Below are 21,449 nucleotides of genomic sequence, written 5' to 3'. Positions count from 1 at the left end.
ACAGCGGTGATTTTAAAAGGAGGACTTAAGAGATACCAGAGTAAGAATTGCCTTCACCTGACAGTCGGATTAAAGCTTTATACAATGTTTTAATAAAACCTATTATAATTGCTGTGATTAAAGCAACGGAACATAGTACCAGCTCTGAGATTTGCTTTTGCTGGATCTGAACACCTTGAAGATGGCTGGATTGGTATTGTGGAACACAGGAAGAAGTAGTAGTAAGAAAAAAATAAACTTGACAGCCTAAGTATATGTTTTGTTTGAAGAAGACACACATTGCCTGGAGATGTTTGTGAATGAGTTTTTCATCAAAACTGTTTATCTTTGGTTTCCTTTCTGGATAATTACTTCAGTAGTACTGGCATAATTTTTGCTTTTATCTACTAGAGATGTAGACAGGAATTCTAGATGTCCACGGAAACTCAACTGTAAAGCCTTTTTTAAATTCTGGAAAGTAACGTTTTGGCTGGGGCAAAGATTTTTGTTAGTATTTCTACATAATGTACATTTCACATTCTTACAAGTCTTGGGAAAATAATCCTGTTTTTAAAATGAAAATATTAATTTAAGCTGTGTTTCGTTTGAACACAAAAGGAGAAGCAGACTTTTAAAAATGTATAAAGTTTATTCAAAATTCAGTTTTCAGTAAATTCTTGCAATTTCCTTTTGCATAAAGCTATAGAAAGGGAGATGAATACCAGTACTAAAGGACTATGAAATGGAAACAAAGAGAGTTGTGGTTGGGCAGTCACCAATAAAGTTTTACTACCATTTGATATTTTTACTCTTCCACTGTGTAACAATCCCAACCAGTGACAAGAACTGCAGTAAATAATTAATTTTGAGGGAAAAAAATATGCAAACAATACAGTTCACTATGCTGTGTAATGGTTTTTTTTGTCTCCATTTGGATAACATTTTTGAAAATAAACTTGAGAAGTATGTACTCTCATTTCCCGTGCTGTAGTTTTTTTGTTAATCTGTAACTATTTTCTGAAATTTGATTCAAGTAGAGACAATAATTTTGAAGTATTAAGGAGAGATGGAAAGACATTTATATGGAGATATCAGAAATTAGAATTTAGTGATGTATGAACTATACTGAGATTAACAACAGTTCAGATTGTAGCATCAGTGGATTACACTGGTAATTTTAGCATAAAATGTGCTGCTCCACTAAACTCAACTAAAAGAAATAATCCCAAAAATGTTCTTCAGTGACAAAAGTCACTATCCATGCTTTAAAAAGCCTGTACAACTTCTATAACACAACTATATTTCCAAAGTTGATTTCAGCATACTGAAAAAAACCAAAGTTTAAACAACGAAGAGGGACAACTTAGTGATTTGGATGATGGCAGAACTGGGGATATGCCAGATCTGTTTAATTTTCTCTGCTACTCAAAATCCACCTGTGAACTGAGGCAAATCCAAAAGGTTCATCTCCTCAAGAAAGGCAATAGTTATGGCAATGTCTGTCTGAGGTGCCATAATGCTTCTTAGTGTTAGTAGCCAGGGAACTGCACCCTGATTTTGTTAGCTGTAATTACCACAGCTTTATAAAAACGTTAACTAAAATGGAGCAATTTCAATGCAAGAAGCTGCAACAGAATTGGCGTCCAAGTAGGCTGTGGTACATGAAAAGCCTGGATTCAATCTCTTGCTCTGTCTGAACTAGTAAATCCCATTTGAAAACAGGTCTCCAAAACAACATCTTAAAATGCACAACCTAAAATACCATGTTTCCACTGCCAGCAGAATAGGCAGATTGTAACTAATGTGCTTATTTACAGCAGCTGGATAATGTGTAGAGATTAGATTAGGTGACTGAATACTTTGGCACTATGGAAGTGGGCACATGTTCCTTCATGTCAGAAACATAGGTATGATGAAAATTCAAATGCCTTTTAAATTAGAAAGCTGCTGAATTCTCTAAGGACTTGAAGTCCTCGTTTTGCTGTTGTACAACACCTGTAAGTGACTGTAGACATTACAGCCCTCCAGGTCACTTGTAGCAGCAGTTTTTAGGTGTGTGACACATGAAATGGAACTTGCTGTTCTTTATTTTAAAGCAAATACTTTCTATCCTGTGAATACGATGAATCTGCTCACCATTTGGCTTCCAAACCTTGGAATCATCTAAACTGACTTTAAAGGGATGCTGAAGACAGGTTTCTGTTAAAGCCCTCAGCTGCAGGCTTCTTTGTAGTAGAGAGAGAGCTGAGAGAGACACTTCAGAGATGTAGTTGCAGAGTAGAGATTTATGTTCCTCTTTTTAGGGCCAAGAGCCCTGGACTCATTGCTATAGGTAGATGTCTAAGCCCAGGAACAGGGAATTTCAGAAATAGAAGCTGTGTGGCTTCCTACTTCTCTTAGGAAATACATTTGCAATCATAGCTGTCTCCAGAGAACATGAGTGACCTCGATTTGCTTGCTTGATTTGCCTGAAGCTCAGCTTAAGCACCTCTCCTACTTTTCCTGCTGAAGCTCTTCTAGCTTGCATTAATTGCTGAGGGCCCCACCCTGCTAATGAAGGGCAATTAAAGTATTGTTCATTAGACTCTTGGATAAATTACAAAGGCAGCCCTAGAGGCAGGGACTACCCAGGGCTTTCCACAGTCACAGCATTTAACTGAGGACTCTTTCTCAACTCTGCCTTTTGCAGGTATCTGGGATCATAACTGAGTGGGGGGTTTCTTTGCTTAAACAGAACTGAAGCAAGTTTTAAAAAATGGCATAGTCTTAACTATTACTTTTTAAAAATTATTATTATTTTTTTTATTTTTATTCTCCTGATCAATGGTTGATGGTTCTTTTCTCTGAAAGATGGATATTCTACGGTATAATAATGATGATGTGTTAGAATCTTTCTGTAAATAGACACCAAGGCACTATGTGATAGCAGCTCTCCAACTGGGGTAATAATATCTAGTATATACAAAACAGCATCAAAGCAGTTAAAATCCCATGAGGTTTAAACAACAGACTAGTAAATACAAATTCTGCTACCCAGAGGTGTGCGATTTATTATTTGTGTTCAGTGCAACACTGTACAGGGGAATGAGTCTGTCTGAGTCTGTCATTGTGTTTCCCTACAAGGTCAATAAATGGTTTGTCAACTCTGGTGAGCATTTACTTTGTATCCAAAGTTCTAATGTAAAAAATAATAATGGTTAGTTTTACTTTCTCATTTTGTGATGGAGTTCCACTGACAGGTTCAGAAATACCAGTCAACAGCTGCAGATGGAAACAAAACAGTCCTTTTAATTGATTCATGTGGGCTGCAAAAAAGGATTTTTTTCCCCACTGTTGAAACAGTTCCTTGTGTCAGACAATCTGGAGCCACATAAAGGATTATTTTTTTTTTTTTACTAGGCCAGCTGGCAGAGCAAATTGCCTTGTTGAATTAACATGTCCTAAAATATAAAAGGGGTTAAATGAGTACAATGGTACAGACAGTACAACAAACTATTGCTATTATAAAATATATAACATATTTCTCTGTTGTATAGTGAGCAGTTCTGAGTCACATGGAGGTATAAATGACTCCTGGTGCTTTTTGTGTTAGTTACTTTTAGATGAATCTGAGTAATTAGCAGATCAGCATATTATGATGCCAAATTAAACCAGAATGCTACTAGCAAATTAATGCCTTTTACACAGAACTTGTACAAATACCACATTTTTCATATCTTGTGTTATTGCAAGAACAAAATTGCATAGACCATTTGCTGGCACTTTCTAAATCTCCCAAATAATGCTTTGCCTTGTTCAAGTAGTTCCCTCAATTTAATTTCACCCACTAATGAAGCAAGTGTAGTGAGAGAAAAAAAACTATGGAGTTCAAAATATGATCAATGACATAATCATCTGACTGAACAGTAGTTCAGCAAGGGAACATATTCCTTTTAATATTTTTTTAATGCTCTCTGTAAGGCTGTTTTTAAAGTGTCACTGACAGAACTTTTAAGTTGATTCAAGTCATTCTTCTGAAGTTGAAATGTCACTTGTGCTCTTCTTTCCCTTTCACCCTGTAGTCCAAAACTGTAGATACAGATTTGCTTCCTAAAATGAAGTACTTTGTTTTTAAAATGGTGAAAATTCTGCTTTCCCTTTAGCAATAATATAAAGACCAGACTAGCAAGGGGGTGTGCGGCCTTTTCTGGTGCCTCACTGGCAGACACGGCTGTATTCTTGGCAAGTGGAGCCCACGCCGGCCACCGACAAGTAGAGCTTTCCATCCGGACAGACGCAGATTTCATAAAGCCCCTGAGAAATCCCGGATCCACCCCTCGTACCCTCAGGCAATTTGGGCAGTCGTACAGTTTCAGCATCAAGCAAAAGCTGCATGGGAGAAAGCAGGACAGACAGGCTGGTTACAGGTAATAAGGTAACAGTGTGCCATAAAGCAACCTGACTATGTCTAGGCAGTGGCTTAAGAATATCCTTCTACCCAGAGCTGTCACACACACAGCTGCTCTAAGGTCCAGGCTCTTGGCAGACACTGGAACATGGGACAGGGATAAGCTGTCTTCCTTAGCAGAGACCTCATGAAGTGCAACACAGCCAAGTGCAAGGTCCTGCACATGATTTGGGGCAGTCTCAAACATGGATACAGGCTGGGTGATGAGAGGGCAGAGAGCAGCCCTGTGGAGAAGGACTTGGGGGAACTCACTCAAGAATGAAAAATTGAGTATGAGCTGGCAATGAGTGCTAGCTGCCCAGAAATCCAAACTTATCCTGGGCTGCATCAAAAGAAGCATGACCAGCAGGTCAAGGGAGGTGATTCTCTTCCTCTACTCCATTCTGATGAGACCTCACCTGGAGTAATGTGTTCAGTTATGAGATCCCCAGCACAAAAAAGACCTGCTTGAATGGGTACAGAGGAGGGCCATGAAAATGATCAGAGGGCTGGAGCACCTCTCCTATGCAGACAGGCTGAGAGAGTTGGGGTTATTCAGCTGGAGAAGAGGAGGCTCCAGGGAGACCTTACAGGGGCCTTCCAGTGCCTGAAGGGAGGCTACAGAAAAGCTGGGGAGGGACTTTTTTACAATGGCATGTAGTGATAGGGAGAGGGTAGAATGGTTTCAGACTAAAAGAGGGTAAATTCAGACTAGATATTAGGAAGAAATTCTTTCCTGTAAGGGTAGCAAGAGACACTGGTACAGGTTGCCCAGGGAGGCTGTGAATGCCACCTCCCTGGAAGTGTTCAAGGCCAGGCTGGATGGGGCCTCAAGCAACCTGATCTAGTGGAAGGTGTCCCTGATGAAAATAGGGCCAGCTGTGCCAGCTGGTTAAGGATGGAGTTCATCTGTGTAAGAACTGGCACTGTACAGCCTGGCAGAGGGGATAAATAGGCTGCTGCATGTCATGTGCTGTTGCTGACAGGCAACTCCTAATGATGTCTCCAGACCTCCACTCCTTAATTTAGCAGCTCTGGGGCTGTGTCTACCTCTGGGCCAAGGACCCTGCTGGGATGCCTGGGGATCACTGTGCTAGTGGTGAGCTGAGCACTCTCACAGTTTTACTAGAAAGCATTTCTGTAAGCTGATACAACATTGTGTCAATTGGTAGTGTTACTTAATCTGAAGCATAAACAAAAGTCTTATTACTGGCATGGTTAATTTTGATACCTTGTCTCCTAAAATCTGAGGAATTAAAGTAACCAAACTTGAAAAAAAGATTCAGAAGTCACTAGTTATAATGAGATCACAATTTCATCCATAGTTATGGCAACAGGAGTGCATGTACTCACCACACCATCACTGCTGTGTAGTTTGATATCCATCTGGGAAAGAGCTTCAATATTCCCAGCTTGTGCTTTGATATTAATTCCTCGTGGTGCATCCATACTCAAAGATCGAGTTGGTGATTCCAGCCTGAAAGCAAGAGGAGGAAATTTGACAGTTGCACATTCTCATATGTTCCTTTATTTTTGAAAAATAAGTAAACTTTAAGCAAGAACTTGAAGGGTCTTGCCTAAGGTAATAAAAAAGATGTAGCTTCTTTTTACTTCAGGCAGACTTGAAATGTAAGCAGCTACTTAAAAACACCAAAGTATCCCAAAGGAAAATTATAAAAGGATTCATAATAGGAATGCTAGGAATAATTTCAGAGATAATGTCAAATTATTTCAGTATAGTGGTAACTTATTCTTTAAAACTGAAACCTATTTTTAGTTTTCTTTAGTTTGAATTTATTTTAATTTTTGAAAAAATAAGATATTAAAACCACTACAGTTCGTTCGGTCTGGTAGTTTTTTAACCAACAAGAGTTTTTACACTGCTGTCAGTCAGACCAAGAGTTCACTCAGGGTGTGTGTGTGTGTTGTTTAACTAGATGGCACCTGAAACTTGAAAACCAGCAACTTCCTTTGAATTAAAAACTGTGCTAACAGAAAGTTGCAAACCTTACAGTGCCACAAGATGGCAGGAAGGTACCACGTTAGCTGAACAATCCCTTTGCTGGGTCAGCTGTGCAGGATTAATGATTTTTTATATTTCAAAGAGATAAGGGTTTGTATCTTCAGTATTTTTGTAACATTTCCAGGACAAGCAGCAGGGACAGAAGTACTAATTAAATATCATGAGAAGGAAAGAAAAAGTCTGCTCAGCAACAAGCGAGTGTTTATATTGCTTCTCTTGACCCTTACCTAGAACTGCTTCAGCTGTAGACACTGGGAACAGAGCAGGATCAGAGTTGATACATAATAGTTTTGTTCCAAAATATTAGCTCACCCTTCCTGGTGACACCAGCCTGAATTTTTTGGTATCAGTCAACATTAAGGCTAGAGTAAGTCAAGCAAGCAGTGGTCCCAATTCACTAGACATCCATGTTTACCTTCTCTATTCTGTACGTTCCCTGGACATTTATAAAATAACGTGGGCTTTGTCCATAATGTAGAACTGAGCCATTTAGCCCTGTGTGTGTGTGTTTATGTCTCTGTGTGTGTTTATGTCTCTGTGTGTGTCCACACCTATGCAATACACCCTCCCAGCAGATGCTGTGCTGGCTCCATGCCTGCTCAGCTGCTGCTGATTTGGATGAGGGGGACCTGTGCCCCAGCAGGTCCTTTCCTAGCTGTATGTCAAAGAGTCAGTCTAGATGCTGATTGCCAATCACATGCCAAAAGAATCAAAGAGTTTCACACACAGTCCTGATGTAGCTGTCTGATCAGACAGCTTTTATTTCCAGTTACTTCATTAAAAGTAGAATTTAAAAGAAGTCAGTTTGTGTGTGGGAGAAACTTGTATCTTAGAGTTCTAAAGAAGCTAAACCCAGCTGATAACTTAAAGCCTAAACCCATGATATCTGAGCATAGTCATGCACAGTCATTGCAACTTCTTTTTTTATCCCCAGATCTGCAAATGACTCGGGCAACACTGGCTTATCACTGCTGGCCAGAAGTAGCTGAAGATGCTATCTTCTTTGATCTGCAAAAGTCCCTTCCAACCCAAACCATTCTACAACTCTGTATTTCTATGATCTGCCTCCTCCTGACATCTCCCGGGTTAGTCACCTTTAATTAGTTTAACCTGCAGGTTGATAATTTAAATTCCTCACAATGGATAAATGCATCACAGTTCCATATTAGGATCATATGCCTAAAATAATTTGATGCCTTATCCCATGACTCTGAGATGGCACAAACTTCTGTCACGCTCATGCTGGGTGCAAGGGCACAGGATGAGTCTGTTCTGCATCAGACATTCAATATAATATTAGTGATCTTTATCAAGTAGTGTTTGTTATTTAGCAACTTTTCTATGACTTTCTGCTTTAGATCCTTAGATTTATAGTTCTACGAAATGATTTACATGGAAGGTCTGTTTCATGGGAATATTTTTGATGCACGTTTGTATGCACTATACAATGAAAGACTGATCAGTTTATATTTTCAATATTTAACATTTATTATACTTTCATAAGTCAGTGTCAATGTAGTTGATTATAACTGCTGTCGTAGTTTGATTTAGCAAGAAGTAATACATTTTGAAATAGCTCCTGGTTTATGGGTTTTTTTGTGAAGCTTTTTACCTCTGTAAGTAAAATATACATAGCTGTAATTTTTCATTCTGAAGCTCTATTGAATCTTACAAGGAGGCAGACTGGGACAGATTTTTGAAGATCATGTCAGACCAGGAGTTTGAAAAGCAACCAAACACTGGAGAAATGTCTTACTTTCTACCAAAACTCATGCTGGCAAGAAGCCTACAGACTTGGGAAGCATTTACAGATTTATGACATGGCTTACATGTAACTTAAATTACGTGGCAGGATTACATTTACTACATTAATCACAATCCTCCATTTTTGCTGGTTTTATACACAGGTTGCATTTCTACATTAACCAGAGGTGGATTTACCTAATTAAGTAAAACATTGGAGCTTCCAGGAAATGGAAACTGCAGCGAAGCTTAAGCAGTGATTTTTAAAGCCTTCTGGAACTATTATGTGTGAAATTTTAGCAAAGGCAACATTCAGTAAGACTAATGATGTGTTTCTTCATAGAGCATTCAAAGGTTCAGTACCTCAAATCCAGATGTACTAAAAGAGAAACAGGTACCTAGAGTAGAAACATGACTGAGTTTCCAACTGACTTGAGTGAAACATGATTGAGAATCTCGACTTTGAATGTCCCTTCTTTAGACCCCACTTGGTCCTGAAGATACATGACTCTCTCAGCCCTTTAAACAACAACCTTAAATTCAACTAAAAATCTTCAGTTCTTCTTCCTCAGGAACTTCCAGTTTGTCACTGATGGGCAGGTTTGGACTTCTCTGGTATGCTTAAGTGTCCGGGGATCACAGAGCTGCCTTAGCAGAAAAGATGACTGATGGAGCTATTTCTATGAATTCAGGATGTCTTGGAAAGATATGAGTAGGCACATCCACAGAATGTGAAGCAATGTAAATCATATCTAGGCCCACTTGCAGAGAAGGTATTTTGCTTTGCTTTCCTTCTACCTGATTCCTACAGTCACAAGGTGCAGGGAAACTGCACAGTATCAGAAGTGATGGGTGGAGGAGCAAGTGGTCCCTGACAGTATTTCAAATATTTCTTTTTATATATATATATAAATATATATATATATATATATATATTTATTAGCTGGAGGATATTGGTCCTCCAGCAGTCCATTGCAACTAAAACAACCAATTACATGGAATATGATATTTTTGTCCCTTTCTTCTTCCTTGGTAAGATAGTTCCAGAACTGTCTTGGCTGGCTGCCAAGGAAATTTGCTACTGAGATGTGTGGAAGAATTCATGAATGACTGTATGAAAATCTTTTGATGGGACCTGTACAGCATCCAGGCTCAGGATCTGAAATGATCCCAAGAGCCTAAAGGCTTAGAGATCTTTACCTTTTCCTATAAGCATGCTGCTAACTTCTGGCAATACCAGATCAGAAGAAATTGCTCATTTGGCTATTTCAGGATGACGTAACCCTTTTAAACATGGATAGGAACATGAGGTGGGTTCAGGCATAACCTCATGCTGGCCAGTTCACAATCCCTTTTCATTAAAGATTTTTCACCAAGCTTTCTGATATTGATTTTTATGAGAGTTCATAAAATATACTATTCCATCCTCTCCACTTCTCTAATTGTTCAATCTTCCTCCCGCAGTGCTTTAGTATAATTATAAGGATCCCTGCAAAAGGGTCAAATAAATATATTATTAAGGTTTAAGAACAAAGTAATATGAGGGGGTAGAAGGCAGTGAAAGATCTCATGCCCCTTTATTTCTTCCATCTGTTGGATGGAAGATGCTGCTTCATACTTGATCCTCAGCACTGATACGGAAGCATGTGTGGGAAACACAGTATTAGAGGAACAATTGAATAATCTGAAGGAAAAAGAAGAGGTACAGAAAATGTAACTCAGAAGACCTGAAGCAGGAATAATGGTACTTGGTCCACTGGTGTGTATTTGCATATTGTTCTTCTTTCCATTGAACTTCCATGAAGATGATAAATTAAACCTGATACCTCATAAGGATGCCTCCCACTTTTCTGAGTACACAGCTGGTTGACCCACCTCTCAGTAAACAATCTGGATGACTTTTCACAGTTGGAAAACATTGTTTCAAAATGAAGTGCTTTGACTAAACTGTTCCATGGCCAAACAAAACTATTCTGGAGAGTTCAGTGGGGCTGTCAGCTATGACATTGAAGCTGTGATCCTGCAAACCTGCACTCCTGTGAAAGTGAGCACTCTGAAACTCTGCCTTTGCATGTCTGCTTTCAAGACCAGACTCATCTTTTCCTGAGATAATAAAGATACATAACTTTTCATTCCTGCTTTATTTTCTTGAGAGAAACAAGTAAAGTTAGAATTACAGTTGCTAAAGGTCTTATTACAGTCTGTAAAGATGCAGAAGCAATGAGGCTACACAAGGGGCAGGCTGCAAAAATGGGGCACAGACCACCAGATGCTGTTGTCAAATACCCAAATGAGCTTTTTTGTATTGTTAAGTAAGGAAGAAACCCTCATATGCCTCATGTGTGAAGAAAGGAGTCTTGCCATGAACACATGTGCTTGAGTTCAAGTCTGAGTATAAAAAGGTCGAAGTGGAACAGAAATTAAATTAGGCAGTGTTGGAGGTCATGGAACAAAGAAAGAACAGAAAGGGCAAGAAATGAGGTAATAAAAACATGAGAAAAAAAAAAAAAGGAGGGGAAAAGGAGAATCTTTAACCTGTCAAGGAACTAACGTCTTGAAAGTCAAAAAAAACCAAAACCAACCCAAACCCAAAACAAAAAACACAAACCCCCAAACCCAACCAAAAATGAAAAACAAGCCACAACCAAAAGGATCCTGTGTGCTTAATTGGCCTTGGTTCTCTGGAGGTGTCTACTTTCAGCTCTGCTCTTTGAGTGCACATTAACCTTTAAAAAGCAATAGAACTATATTAGCTTTTTGATTAGTCTGAAAGCAGACTAATTCACTGGCAACACAGCTGGACATTGTAAGAGAGTAAACCATAGCCAAGAGTATGCTCTAGTTGCAAAGGAAAAAGATTTTCAGCATTTATTTATAGTCCAATATGTGGAATTTCAAGCCATATTCTCTCTTTCTGAAATGGATTCCTGTTGATATAAGCTGAGTAAAACTAAGGAGGAGTTGTAGAGGTGGATAGAGAGCAGCAGGCACGTACTAACTTGGCTGTCAGTTCCTGCCCATATTCACTTATTTCCCAGCAGATTTCTGCTTGGAGGGCAGGGACATGGGAGGGCAATCAGGCTGTAGCAGGAAGAATATGATCACCCAAAGATATTGATCTTGGTGTTCTGCCTTCTGATAGCTCTTACTGAATGTCAAAAATACAAAATATTAGTGACTCATTAAATCTTCCCTGATCAGTTTCTGCACAGTAATGGAAACAGCAGTTACTGGATTTGACATAATTACTGTGATTCTTCTAAATGTTGAATGATTTTTTTTTTTCTAAAATGTCCCGTTTTTCTTCACACGTATTGAATTTGTTCATTTAAAGGTGGAATAATTGTTTCTTTCCTGGATAATTCTGTCTTCCACATTTCTTCGATTCACTTTGATATGCTAACTCTGAACTTCACAGAATTAAGCTAAATGAAAAAAAAAAAATTGACTGAAAACCAGCATCCATTTTCCCATCAAGTCCATTAGTTGGTCAACAGTTACATAACATCATCCCAATTCTTGTAGCTTAACTGAAAAGAAACCACTTGGTGACAACAACCCCATGCACTTCTACAGGCTTGGGGAAGATTGGCTGGAAAACTGCCCAGCAGAAAAGGACCTGAGGGTGTTGGTTGACAGCCAGCTGAACGTGATCCAGCAGTGTGCCCAGGTGGCCAGGAAGGCAAACAGCATCCTGGGCTACATCAGGGATAGTGTGGCCACCAGGACCAGGGAGGCGATTGTCCCTTCTGCACTTGGCACTGGTGAGGCCACACCTCAAATTCTGTGTTCAGTTTTGGACTCCTCACTACAAGAAGGACATTGAGGTGCTGGAGCATGTGCAGAGAAGGGGAATGAAGCTGATGAAGGGTTTAAAGAACAAGTCTCATGAGAAGTGTCTGAAGGAACTGGGGTTTAGTCTGGAGAAATGGAGACTGAGGGGAGACTTTATCTCTCTCTATAATTACCTGAAAGGAGGTTGTAGTGAGATGGTTGTTGGTCTCTTCTCCCAAATAACTGGTGATAGGATGAGAGGAAATGGCTTGAAGTTTTGCCAAGGGGAGGTTCAGAATGGATATTAGGAAAAATTTATTTACAGAAGGAGTGGTCAGGCATTGGAACAGGCTGCCCAGGAAAGTGGTAGCAGCATCTTTCACAAAGAAGTGATGAGATCTGATGTAGACAGCTACATTCTAGATGTCTAAATGAGTTGAATGAATCTCACCTGAAGTATCTGCCCAAGCAGTTGTAAACCCCTGGGGCCATGCTTTAAGTATGCAGTCATAGAATCATGGAATCATAGAATTGGCTGGGTTGGTCAGAGATCATCAAGTCCAACCCTTGACCCACCGCTGCAGTTGCCAGACCATGGCACTGAGTGCCACATCCAGTCTCTTTTTAAATATCTCCAGGGACGGAGAGTCCACTACTTCACTGGGCAGCCCATTCCAATGTCTGATCAAACAATGTCTGTTATCAGTCTCTCTGCTAACATACCTCTGTGGGTAATTTGTGGGAGAATGCCTTCCCACTCCAGTGAATGAATGAATCACAGAATTACAGAATCTTTTAGGTTAGAAAACAGCCTGGGATCATCAAGTCCAACCATCATCCCTACTCTACAAAGTCCTCCCCTAAACACCACATCTAAATGACCCTTGAACACATCCAGGGATGGTGACTCAACCACCTCCCTGGGCATCTTATTCCAGTGTCTGACCACTCTTTCTATGATTTTTTTTTTCCTAATGTCCATGTCTAAATCTACCCTGTTGCCTACTGAATCCATTCCCTTTTGTTCTACTGCAAATTATCTGTGAGAAGAGACCAGCACCAACCTCTCTACTATGTCCTGTCAGGTAGTTATAGAGAGTGATGAAGTGTCCCCTCAACCTCCTCTTCCTCAAATTAACAGTCCCAGCTCCCTCATTTCTGCTTGCAGGGAAAGGGCATTTCTAAATCTGGATGAGCATCTGAGATGCATCTGTTTATTCTGGGCACACAGGGGTACTCTAGGTTTGGACTCTGTTGTATGAATACAGCCTTGAATATGTAAGAGCTGAATGGTAAACAGAAATGGGTGCTGAATTACCATCTGAACCACACACATGAACAATAAAGCAATCATTTAACATCAGTCAGTGTTAGACACAGATGAGTTTGTTTTTTAACCCTATTCTATATGTATAGGAAGTGTGGTTGATTTTTAAATAAGTCTGGGTTTTTTTGTTTGTTTGGTCTGGTTTGGTTTTTTGCCTCATATTTTAAAAATGGTCAAATGATCAAGGATAGAGGGCAGATCCCTAAGGCAATCCAATCCTTTTGGGTACCATTCTTAAATGTCGAAGAGCATTTGCTGCTCTTGAAGATGTCAACTGCTATGTTCTTCAGCATACTGTCCTTTCCTTTAATTTCAATTTCAAAAATTTTCATCATAGTTTTATTTCCTGAAATAGCCTGTGTTCCAAATTTGTTCTGTATTTATGTTGTAAATCTGAAACGAGTGGGAAGAGATGATTCCAGCAAAGCTCAGTTATGACATTGTGGATTCAAGGGAATTGTTCAGCATATGCACAGCAGGCAACAATGCTGCTTATGGCTTAGGGGTGATCTCTGTGCACAAGCACTATTGTAAAGCCAGATTTGGATAACAGATGTTTCCAGTTCCCAAGGTTTTAGTTAACAGAACTTATTTTATGTAAGCAGTTAAAAATTCTAGGAAAACAAGAACTATTCGGTTCTTAAGAAGAGAATAAAATAATGCACAGTTTTAATGGTACTTTGAAAAGACTATAGAAGAAATTTAAAACAACATTTATAACCTACTGAAATCATAGCAGATGATTCCTACAGTGTAATTATTTGTTTACTAAATACTGAGGTGGTTTTGCCTGCTTATCCTCTATCACTCAATGCAGAGATGGTGAAGGAGTGAAGACACAAGGACAGAGGATCACAAATGAGAGATGATTAAAATAGAAGCTTTTCTCAAGACTGACACTTGTGATCAAGAGTGGTAAGCAAAGTTAATTCAAAAGCAGTCTCTGTGATGACCTCAATTTTATGATGTGCTGACTCTCCAAGTAATTAAAAATGGCCAAGGCCCCAGTGAATGTGATTGATTCCGGCGTATGACAGATGTTTCCAGCATGGCTATCTTTTTCACATCACTTTAATGATATTATAAAACAACTTACTGTATTATAAAGTTTTACTATCATATAATCCTTTTTGCATCACTGTTGTAAAAATCTGGTAAATATTTTCAGTATGAATCCTCATTTCCATAAAATTATCTTCTGGGCTCAAATTTGCCATGCTTTTATATACCTCTAGAAAATTTTTCTTTAATATGGAAAAACATCAAAAGATTTCAAGTAACTGGAGTTCCTCAATATGTGCTGTTGATAGAATACACTAGTTCTGCATGAAAATAAACTCAAATTAAGATATCTTTGCTGACAAGCAGGTCATGCCCTTCCCCTTTGTGATTCACAGTGGCTGAATGTGCCACACGCTCTTCAGATCCCTCACAACTGAAACATCACAACTGCACACACGGGCTGAGGGAGAGGGGAAAGAGCATGAGTAGTGACTGTGCACATGTACAACGTTTCTTGGAAGAACTTTAATGAGGAAATGCTTTCCTTTCTTCCTCCAGAGTCTGCCACACAGATGTCCTTGTGGTGGGTGACTCTTGTTCCATGGCTCCCACCCACCTCCCTTGATACATGTGCAGACAGGTATGTAAATGAAAAATAATCTAAGGAATCCTCCACACAGCTCAATGTCACATCTTAGACTAGTGACAGCACAATCACAGACTAACAAAGAGAGCTCTAGGTGGTCATCTGCAAGGTGTCTATTGCTGTGACAATCATTAATGGAGTTTTCACGGTAGCTTGTGCTCTGGTGGAGTGTGCTCTAATCACTGATGACAAGTTCACTTTAGCAGCCTCATCAAACAGCCTGACACTGTCAGGTACCCAGATCAACCGTGTAGGTGTAGAAATCATAGAATGGTTTGGGTTGGAAGGGACCTTAAAGATCCTCTGATTCCAACTTCTCTATCATGGGCAGGGACACCTCCGACTAGACCAGGTTGTTCAAAGCCCCATCCATTCTGGCCTTGAACACTTCCAATGAGGGGGCAGCCACAGCTTCCTTGGGCAACCTGTTCTGGTGTCTCACCACTCTCACACTAAAGAGTTTTTCCTAAATACCCAATCTAAATCTACCCTCTTTCATTTTCAAGTTGTTCTTCCTCTTCATATCACTACAGATCTTTGTAAGAAGTTCCTCCCCAGGTTTTCTGTATGCCCCCTTCAGGTACTGGAAGGCTGCTATTTGGTCCCCCCAGATGAAACCTTCTCTTCCTCAGGCTGAACAAATCAAACTCTCAGCCTGTCTTTATAGGGCAGGTGCTCCAGTCCCCTGATCATTTTTGTGGCCCTCCTTGGGACCCACTCATGTCCTGTTTGTGTTTGGGACCTCAGAACTGGACACAGTACTCCAGGTGGGATTTCACAAGAGCAGAACAGAGGGGGAGAATCACCTCCCTCGAACTGCTGATCACAATTCTTTTGACGGAGTCCAGGATATGGTTGGCAATCATTAAATTATCACACCTTTGGTATTTGCACTACTGACTATGTAAAACATAAATGGCTTTGTCTTATAAAAGTAGCAGAAACAACTCCCACTGATTTGAATGTTAACTGACATCTCTGAAAAACTGAAGCTTTAGGAAAAAACAGCAGCCACCTGAATGGCTTAAGTGAGTCAGTTATGGCAGCGGAGATAAACCTGACGTGTCCTAAGAGAGATCCTACCTGAAAAAAAACCTCCTAACATCAGTGCATGGGTTTCTCCTTCCACAGTTACTAAGGTATCTATCTATAATTCACTGGTTTCAGAAGCCAGCAGTCTTTCTAAGCAAGGAATTGTTGTAGGTGCCCAGGAGAGCAGCTCTGACTGCCAGCACAGGCAGGTTCTGTTTGCACTGCTCAACAAATGTCCCTCCCAACTAAAGAGCAACAGAGCTGAGAGCAGGGCAGAGTCCCTCTTCAGACTCAGAATTACAGAAGGCAGAATGATCTCACAAACAGAACTAAATCTGTCTCCTAAGTTCATATGGTCCAGACACACAATGAGATACGTGCCCTGCATTTGTAAACTATGTTGCAACGAACAAGATTTTGCAAGAATATGGGTGCACACAAATAGATACAAATTTAAGAAAAACAACAGATTTTACAATGAAAATTCTTTTCACTTTAGGATTCAGAAAAATTTTCAAGCAAAACACTCCTTCACTGAAGACTAGATGTGAAATAGTACCCAAGCCTTTGCTAATAAGGTGTTTTTAAATATCTGGGTCAGAAATGCTTCTAGAAAGCATTACACGATGTCCTGGATAATACAATCCTTCTGAACTATGTCTTTTCATAGAATGAATGGAAAGAAATTCTATAAGCTTTCAAAAGAAGTATTTGATGGTGTTCTTAGTTAACCTGAATGCAGTGAAGTATATGAATGCAAATGTATACCTAACCAATTAATGCCAGGGCTCAAAAAACTACATTGCAAGTGTAAATAGCTTACTAGTCAGGGAGCAGAGATGCTTTACAAATACTGAATCATAACCTTAGGCTTACTTTTCTGTTATGTAATTCATTCTCTTCTGACTGACTAGGCTTTTGATTTGCATAATGAATTAAAAAAAAAAAAAATCACTGTACTTCCAATTAGTCAGATGATATTTTTAGGCAACTAGAATGTAAGCATTAGTACTACCAATATGATTAAACAATGACTTAACAGATTTTTTTTTACCCTGGTTGGCTTCTATATATCTCTTTTTATATTTCCTTCATGATTCTTATTCATACAGCCACAAAACACCACTTCAGTTTCCAGCCTTTCTCACAGCCTTATTACACAGTTGAAACTTAGCTAATACTTGAAGTGCAAAAGGACACAATATTATCAATGGAAAATAGAAACTTTAAAAGTAAGTCTTCAAAAAGAATCAGAGGGAATTAATCATAATAAAAGTCTTGTTATTTGGGAGCTATTAAAGGGGACATAGTCTGGATATAGATGTATAATTATGCCCTCAAATTAGCAATGTCCTATAAGTCATGAGCTAGTGAATACATATTTTGACACTTTTAAGCACTGGACATAGGGATTCAACAAAAAGATGACACAATGCTTCTTAAATTATACATTTAAAGTTAGATAGAATGCTAACATTATAAACTTATTTAAAATACATCTGGTTCCTTAGGAAATATTGAAGTATTCTCAGGATATACCTGTAAGCCTTTAAATATACCCATATTTGGATAACACATTATATATATATGTGCATGTGTGTGTGTGTGTGTGTGTGTGTGTGTGTGTGTGTGTGTGTGTGTGTGTATATTTTTACAATCATAGCCTGGCAAAAAGTTGAACTTCTGGAACAGTGTCATCATTCCTGCTATAAAGCTCTACAAATCCACAAAGGGTGGAATGATGTGGGTCATTTTGACCTTGGATGTAAAACATCAGTTGAAGAACTGGCAAAACACCACAGACTGACTCTACTCATAATGATTTCCCACAGGATTTGTGCTCAGAAGGCAGAGTTGCTGGCTGTCAGAAATCCATATATAGTAAATAAGAAAATAAAACTTGTACTCATTTATGAGCATTAGATTCATTATGCACAGTATACAGTCATATAAATGGAAAGCTGCTATTTTTGTGAGCACATTTCCAGAAGTTTCGGAAATGTGAATGCTCAGTTCAGAGACATTTTTTTGAGATTTAAACAATTTTGCTCATCCATTGCTTTCCCTTATAAAACTGCAAGCCATGTAGATCAAAAGAAGTGAACAGTATGAAAATGATGAAACTGTGTATGAATTAAGTGTTATTTAAGGATATAAAATAAAGGAGGAATAGAATAATATGCTAAATAATAGTCTAAAGTGCTTTAATGATCAGAAAAACATGTTAATATCAGACTGGAAAAATATCTGAACTGAGAGTTTTTACATGCAGATTGCTATTTGATAATTGGGAGTATAAAAGTGTAAGTGTGCTGGCATGAAACTCTGGATATCAGAAAAGGCTACTTCCAGTAGCCAAAATAAACCCTATAGTACAAGGGCTGTGGCCACTTTCATGGAGAAACATGGAAGAAGTAACACTTTCCATCCTGTTACAATATTAGAAATATAATATAAAATATAAATTATAATAGATGTTATATCTAATATAGCATTATACGTACTATAAAACCTCGTTGATTTTTTTTTAATCATCAATTCAATTCCCTTCTCATGTTGCAGGGAATTAAACTTGAATCTGTTACTTCTATTTACCAGGTGACAAAACAATGTGGCAGGAGTAAAGAGCTGGACTGCAGCAATCCCTCTGTTGAAAGTCAGTCTATACAACCAAGTAATCAGGCAGGAAACAGAGGAAATAAAGAGGAAATAACAGAGTGGCCAGGACATTCACCTGGTTCTTGCAGGATTACTTTTAAAATCATAACTGAAAATCCTTGGTCTTCCCCAACTTGTGGCTGAATGTCCTGTACACAAGAATAATTTATGCTTCCTCTTGCTTGCTCTCCTGTGTCCCATGCCCATCCAGAACAGGTCAGCCAAAGGAGATGTGACCCAGCAGACAGGCACTTGCTGCACATCTGCACCTGGAGGCTGTGTAGGCATTTGACTGTATCAGGCAAGGGAATTGTGGAGAGGAGGAGTTCAGACATATTTCTGTTTTCACTGATTACCACTGCTTAATTTTAAAGTTACCTCCTCAGTCATGTTTGTCTGGGAAGAATATTTCCTTGATATATCCTTACATGTGAACACACCAATCAGATGTTTGTCGGATGTCTACATACAAGACCCTGTTTTTAGGTCTCCTCTGACTCCTACAGTCTTAACAAATTTTGTAAATGCAAACTAGGTATTTTATTTAGATGTAAGAACTTCAGGAAAGGAATTAAAAAGTAGGTAATGTTATTTTAAACCTAGGAGAGCTTCGGTTTTGAAATGTAGATTTTGTTGATAGAATTCTTCCTACCAGTTGCAAGTAAGTGCTAGAACATCTTTTTTTTTTCTTTATGGGAGAGTCATGAATTCAATCTATTAGTCTGAAAACTACTCTATATGTTTGCCTCAAATTACAGAATGAAAAGAGAGTTACTGACCACAGTATAATTGCATTGCTCTGTCTCCATTACTTAGCTATAAAAGAAATGTTCTAACACACTTATCTCTTTGTTTTCAGAAAAGAGGACTTATCTTGAAATTTGGCATTGGGACAGGAAAGCCAACAGAATGTGTAATTCAGGAGCCCATTTGTGTCAGCTTTGTTTGTGATCCTGTCCTAGCTCTGAATAACAGAGAATGAATGTGGCCCCCCTTCATATGACACAAGTTGAAAAGTTATGAGCATTAACAGCTTTCCAGGCACTTTCTTGAAACATGACACTATGTTTAAAGTAGATGGATTTTCTTGCAGTGTATTCCTTATATATAATGCTGCATACTGTGATACTTTATATAAAATTCATCCAGCATATCACATTCACATGGCACAGCCCAACCACCGAAGGAAAAACTGAGGAAAATAGCAGATTAATAAATGGTGAAAGTGTGGAAATAAGGCTTGAGGTGAGCAAATAGGTTATATTACCTGTAACTTGGTATGCACTACCTAAATCTGGAAGGAAGCTTATTAAAATTTAAAATAGAAAAGTAATACTTAAAATTGCATTTTAAATTTTCATATCAAAGTAGGCAGATTCCTGTATTTAACAGAGTGGAATGAAACAGGGTATTTATAAAGCATTACAAAATTGCCATTCACTGGTAAGCTTGTCTGAGCTCCTCTACAGCAGAATGCACAAATTTTGTTTACACTGAGGTTTAAGATTACCCTTGAAAATAACCTTTTTCCAGCATGAACTTTGTAGATTGTTCTCTCTGCCTACATCTTAACTTTGCATCTACACTGCAGACAAATACATTTGTTTCTTGATCCTCCCCAGGAGCCCTCCACGGAATCACTGCCATCTCCACTTTAGGGCTTGACATTGATTGAGGGTGGTAAAGACAGCAAAGCAGAATTAAAGGAATGAGGGATTCTGAACTGCTCTGGGAAGGGCCTGCCAGGACACAGGTGAGTACTGTATACATTGCACAGCTTCATGCCCTGATATTCAGCATTTTCTTAGGGTTAAGCTAACTTGGTTTCTAGCGTGGGTATTGTGCAGCTCTGGATTTATCTCAACTGCCAGTGTCGGTTTCAAGTGCCAGTTTAGGGCATGTAGGTACTTCCTTGACATAATAATAATTACTAGCATAACTTCTGTAAATTCTGGAAGAACCTATACTTTCCATTATTTTAAGCTAATTGACAACCAAACTGACTGGGATTTTAACTACTACACTTAGTAACTTACTAACACACAGTAACTTTCTAGGTCAAAATATGCACTTAATAGTTGACATGGTTCAAGTCACTGAACAGATAAGCCCCGTGGTAAACTCATCCATTCAGGAGAACTTTATGAACACTGAATTAATCTCAATGCTTTTCAAATCATAGCCAATTTCATAAGCAAATGAAACACAACAGTACTTGCATATGACCTGAACCAAAGTGTTTTTTTTTAAATTAAGTGTGGATCAGAACTTAAAATGTGACAGAGCATAATGGCTATAGGATAAAACTAATAGCTTTAAGCATATTTAAATATTATTAATTGATGATAGATTTGAAGGGAAGTAACAACCAAAGAAAATAATTTATATGTATCCACTTAAAATTTGAAGAGAGCTTCTTGATGTTGTAACTATAAAATTTGTTGTCCTACTTAATCAAACTTGAGATAATCACAGGAAATCACAAATTTACAACATAATGAATCCACTCCCTCCAGAACCAGATAATCATCACCATAATGAAGAATCCTACAACCTGGTCAAAGTCTGTCACATCCAAATTCTACCAGAGCAGAAGAAACACATTTTCTAAAGCAGAGATCAGCATATTAAAATTAATGTCTTGAGCTCATTCTGTCTTCAAATGCAAGTGCAAGGTATCTTATTGTAAGCAAACCTTAAATATCTAGAAGAAAATTAAAATAAGTATCTTAATAGTTTCCCTCTCATTTGCCATTCTCAATTTGGAATTCACTCACTGGCATACAGACAGTGTTCCTGAAAGCTTTAATCATCTTCTGCTACTCCCTATTAGTTACTC

General features: G+C 38.6%; 1 protein-coding gene across 5 annotated transcripts in view; it reads right to left on the bottom strand.

Annotated features, from left to right (window-relative positions):
- Positions 1-608: 608 nt before the first annotated feature.
- Positions 609-21,449, bottom strand: part of SGCG (sarcoglycan gamma) — a 118,019-nt gene continuing 97,178 nt past the window's right edge. For all 5 annotated transcript variants that reach the window (XM_071735844.1, XM_071735861.1, XM_071735853.1 and 2 more), the window contains 2 exons: positions 5,759-5,882; positions 609-4,347 (listed from right to left, as the gene is read on the bottom strand). In XM_071735844.1, the coding sequence (XP_071591945.1) occupies positions 4,174-4,347; positions 5,759-5,882 (298 nt within the window). In that variant the 3' untranslated portion in view covers positions 609-4,173. The remainder of the gene's footprint in view (positions 4,348-5,758; positions 5,883-21,449) is intronic.

This window comes from Heliangelus exortis, chromosome 1 (assembly GCF_036169615.1).
Source record: "Heliangelus exortis chromosome 1, bHelExo1.hap1, whole genome shotgun sequence".
In the NCBI taxonomy this organism is placed as follows: domain Eukaryota; kingdom Metazoa; phylum Chordata; class Aves; order Apodiformes; family Trochilidae; genus Heliangelus; species Heliangelus exortis.
Note: the sequence above shows the minus strand (reverse complement) of the source record. Positions and strands in the feature narration are given on the sequence as shown.